General features: G+C 55.5%; 1 protein-coding gene across 1 annotated transcript; it reads right to left on the bottom strand.

Annotated features, from left to right (window-relative positions):
* Positions 1-795: 795 nt before the first annotated feature.
* LOC130587185 (DNA-directed RNA polymerase II subunit RPB1-like) lies at positions 796-1,943 on the bottom strand (the record flags this gene model as incomplete). The annotated part of the gene is made up of 2 exons (XM_057388149.1): positions 1,817-1,943; positions 796-989 (listed from the first exon to the last, which is right to left on the bottom strand). Coding segments are annotated over exons 1-2 (272 nt in total), but the record flags the coding sequence as incomplete, so codon positions are not given.
* Positions 1,944-4,253: the final 2,310 nt, after the last annotated feature.

Genomic DNA, 4,253 nt, shown 5'->3' with positions numbered 1-4,253 from the left:
ACCCCTAAAACCTCTCAGTGACCCCAAAACCCCATTTGTGACCCCAAAAACCCCCCCAAAACCCCCCAGTGACCCCTGGGCAGCTCATTGTCCACCATGGTGGCCACGTGGAACTGGAGCCATTTGACCATCCATGGCCATGACATGGGGCCACCTCCTGCCTGTGTCCCTAAAACCCTGTTTGTGACCCCAAAAACCCCGTAAAACCTCTCAGTGACCCCAAAAAACCCCAAAACCCTGAGTGACCCCTCTCCTGACCCTGGGCAGGCCGGGCAGCTCGTTGTCCACCATGGTGGCCACGTGGAACTGCAGCAGTTTGACCATCCATGGCCACCTCCTGTCTGTCTCCTCTCAGTGACCCCAAAACCCCATTTCTGACCCCAAAAAAACCCCAAAACCCCCGAGTGACCCCTCTCCTCACTCTGGGCAGGCCAGGCAGCTCGTTGTCCACCATGGTGGCCACGTGGAACTGCAGCAGTTTGACCTTCCATGGCCACCTCCTGTCTGTGTCCTCTCAGTGACCCCAAAACCCCATTTCTGACCCCAAAAACCTCTCAGTGACCCCAAAACCCCATTTTTGACCCCAAAAAAACCCCAAAAACCCCCGAGTGACCCTCCCCCATACCCTGGGCAGGCCGGGGAGCTCGTTGTCCACCATGGTGGCCACGTGGAACTGCAGCAGTTTGACCTTCCATGGCCACCTCCTGTCTGTGTCCTCTCAGTCACCCCAAAACTTCTCAATGACCCCAAAAACCTCTCAGTGACCCCAAAACCCCATTTTTGACCCCAAAAAACCCCAAAAACCCCCGAGTGACCCTTCCCCATACCCTGGGCAGGCCGGGCAGCTCGTTGTCCACCATGGTGGCCACGTGGAACTGCAGCAGTTTGACGTCCTCGGCGATGACGTGCGCRGCCGCCCCGTTCTGCTCGTTGCGCCGCAGTTGGTTGTTGATCTTGACGATGTCGGCCAATTTGTGGGTCAGGTCGTCCTGTGGGGCGGCCCCAAATCAGTGGGGTGGGTTCAAAGTTTATGGGGTGGCCCCAAAAATTAGTGGGGTGGGTTCAAAATTCAGTGGGATAGGTCCAAAATTCAGTGGGATGACCCCAAATTCAGCGGGGTGGGTTCCAATTTAACGGAGTAGCCCCAAAATTAGTGGGGCGCCCTCCAAAACCAGTGGGGTGGGCCCAAAATTTAGTGGGATGGGCCTAAAATTTAGTGGTATGACCCCAAATTTAGTGGAGTGGGCCTAAAATTCAGTGGGGTGGGTCCAAAATTTAGTTAGGTGGGTCCAAATGCCCCCAAAGTGTTGTGAGAAAGGCATGGGATGGATTTAGGGTGGAGGAAATGGGAGTTTGGGGGGATCTCAAGAACTGGGAAGACCCCAAAGGTCCCAAAAGGGACAAAAATACCCATCCTGTGACCCCAAAATGCAGAAAAACAGCTCAAAATCCCACAAAAACCCCACAAACACTCACCTGGTTCCGGACCGAGCCCTGCATGACGACAGCGGGGCGCACGGAGAGCGGGGGCACGGGCAGCACGGTGCACACCATCCCAATACCACTCCTAACACCCCAATAACACCCCAAACCCTATAAAAACCCTATAAAAACCCCAAAACCCCACCTGATTCCGGGTTGAGCCCTGCATGACGACAGCGGGACGCACGGAGAGCGGGGGCACGGGCAGCACGGTGCACACCATCCCAATACCATCCCAAGTACCACCCCAAATACAGCCCAAATACCACCCCAAAACCTCTCCAATGATCCCAAACCCTATAAAAACCCTATAAAAACCCCATAAACCACTCACCTGATTCCGGGCCGAGCCCTGCATGACGACGGCAGGACGCACGGACAGAGGGGGCACGGGCAGCACGGTGCACACCATCCCAATACCACCCCAAATACCATCCCAAAACCACTCCTAACACCCCAATATCACCCCAAACCCTATAAAAACCCTATAAAAACCCCAAAACCCCACCTGGTTCCGGGCTGAACCCTGCATGACGACAGCAGGACGCACGGAGAGCGGGGGCACGGGCAGCACGGTGCACACCATCCNTCCAAAATTCAGTGGGATGGGTTCAAATGTGCCCAAAGCGCCGTGAGAAAGGCATGGGGTGGATTTACGGTGGAGGAAATGGGGGTTTGGGGGATCTCAAGAACTGGGAAGATCCAAATGGTCCCAAAATGGAAAAAAATACCCATCTGTGACCCCAAAACACGCAAAACAACCCAAAATCTACAAAACCCCCATAAAAACCCCAAAACCTCACCTGGTTCCGGGCTGAACCCTGCATGACCACGGCGGGACGCACAGACAGAGGGGGCACGGGCAGCACGGTGCACACCATCCCAATACCATCCCAATACCACTCCTAACACCCCAATAACACCCCAAACCCTATAAAAACCCTATAAAAACCCCACAAAAACCCCATAAAACACTCACCTGGTTCCTGGCTGAGCCCTGCATGACGACAGCGGGACGCACAGACAGCGGGGGCACGGGCAGCACGGTGCACACCATCCCAATACCATCCCAATACCGCTCCTAACACCCCAATATCACTCCAAACCCTACAAAAACCCTATAAAAACCCCAAAACCCCACCTGATTCCGGGCTGAGCCCTGCATGACGACAGCGGGACGCACAGACAGAGGGGGCACGGGCAGCACGGTGCACACCATCCCAATACCACCCCAAATACCCATCTGTGACCCCAATATCATCCCAAATCCTATAAAAACCCTATAAAAACCCCAAAACCCCACCTGGTTCCGGGCTGAACCCTGCATGACGACAGCAGGACGCACGGAGAGCGGGGGCACGGGCAGCACGGTGCACACCATCCCAATACCACCCCAAATAACCATTCTGTGACCCCAAAACCCATACAAACACCCCAAATACCACCCCAAACCCTACAAAAACCCTACAAAAACCCCAAAACCCCACCTGGTTCCGGGCTGAGCCCTGCATGACGACGGCAGGACGCACAGACAGCGGGGGCACGGGCAGCACGGTGCACACCATCCCAATACCACTCCAAATACCCATCTGTGACCCCAAACCCTATAAAAAACCTATAAAAACCCCATAACACACTCACCTGATTCCGGGCTGAGCCCTGCATGACGACAGCGGGGCGCACGGAGAGCGGGGGCACGGGCAGCACGGTGCACACCATCCCAATACCATCCCAAATACCCATCTGTGACCCCAAAACCCATACAAACACCCCAAATATCACCCCAAACCCTATAAAAATCCTATAAAAACCCCAAAACCCCACCTGATTCCTGGCTGAGCCCTGCATGACAACAGCAGGACGCACAGACAGCGGGGGCACGGGCAGCACGGTGCACACCATCCCAATACCATCCCAAAACCACTCCTAACACCCCAATATCACCCCAAACCCTATAAAAACCCTATAAAAACCCCAAAACCCCACCTGATTCCGGGCTGAGCCCTGCATGACCACGGCAGGACGCACAGACAGAGGGGGCACGGGCAGCACGGTGCACACCATCCCAATACCATCCCAATACCACCCCACATACCCATCCTGTGACCCCAATACCCCTCCTAACACCCCAATATCACCCCAAACCCTATAAAAACCCTACAAAAACCCCATAAAACACTCACCTGGTTCCTGGCTGAGCCCTGCATGACGACAGCGGGGCGCACGGAGAGCGGGGGCACGGGCAGCACGGTGCACACCATCCCAATACCATCCCAAACACCATCCCAATACCACCCCAAATACCACCCCAAAACCTTTCCAATGATCCCAAACCCTATAAAAACCCCATAAAACACTCACCTGATTCCGGGCTGAGCCCTGCATGACGACAGCGGGGCGCACGGAGAGCGGGGGCACGGGCAGCACGGTGCACACCACCCCAATACCACCCCAAATACCCATTCTGTGACCCCAAAACCCATACAAACACCCCAAACCCTATAAAAACCCTATAAAAACCCCAAAACCCCACCTGGTTCCGGGCTGAGCCCTGCATTACAACAGCAGGACGCACGGAGAGCGGGGGCACGGGCAGCACGGTGCACACCATCCCAATACCACCCCAAATACCCATCCTGTGACCCCAAAACCCATACAAACACCCCAAAAACCCTATAAAAACCCCATAAACCACTCACCTGGTTCCGGGCTGAGCCCTGCATTACAACAGCGGGACGCACGGACAGAGGGGGCACGGGCAGCACGGTGCA

Source organism: Malurus melanocephalus, unplaced genomic scaffold (assembly GCF_030028575.1).
Source record: "Malurus melanocephalus ecotype Western Australia unplaced genomic scaffold, MMel_1.1 scaffold_1612, whole genome shotgun sequence".
In the NCBI taxonomy this organism is placed as follows: Eukaryota; Metazoa; Chordata; class Aves; order Passeriformes; family Maluridae; genus Malurus; species Malurus melanocephalus.
The sequence above is the reverse complement of the archived record's forward strand: the minus strand, read 5'-3'. Positions and strand labels throughout refer to the sequence as shown.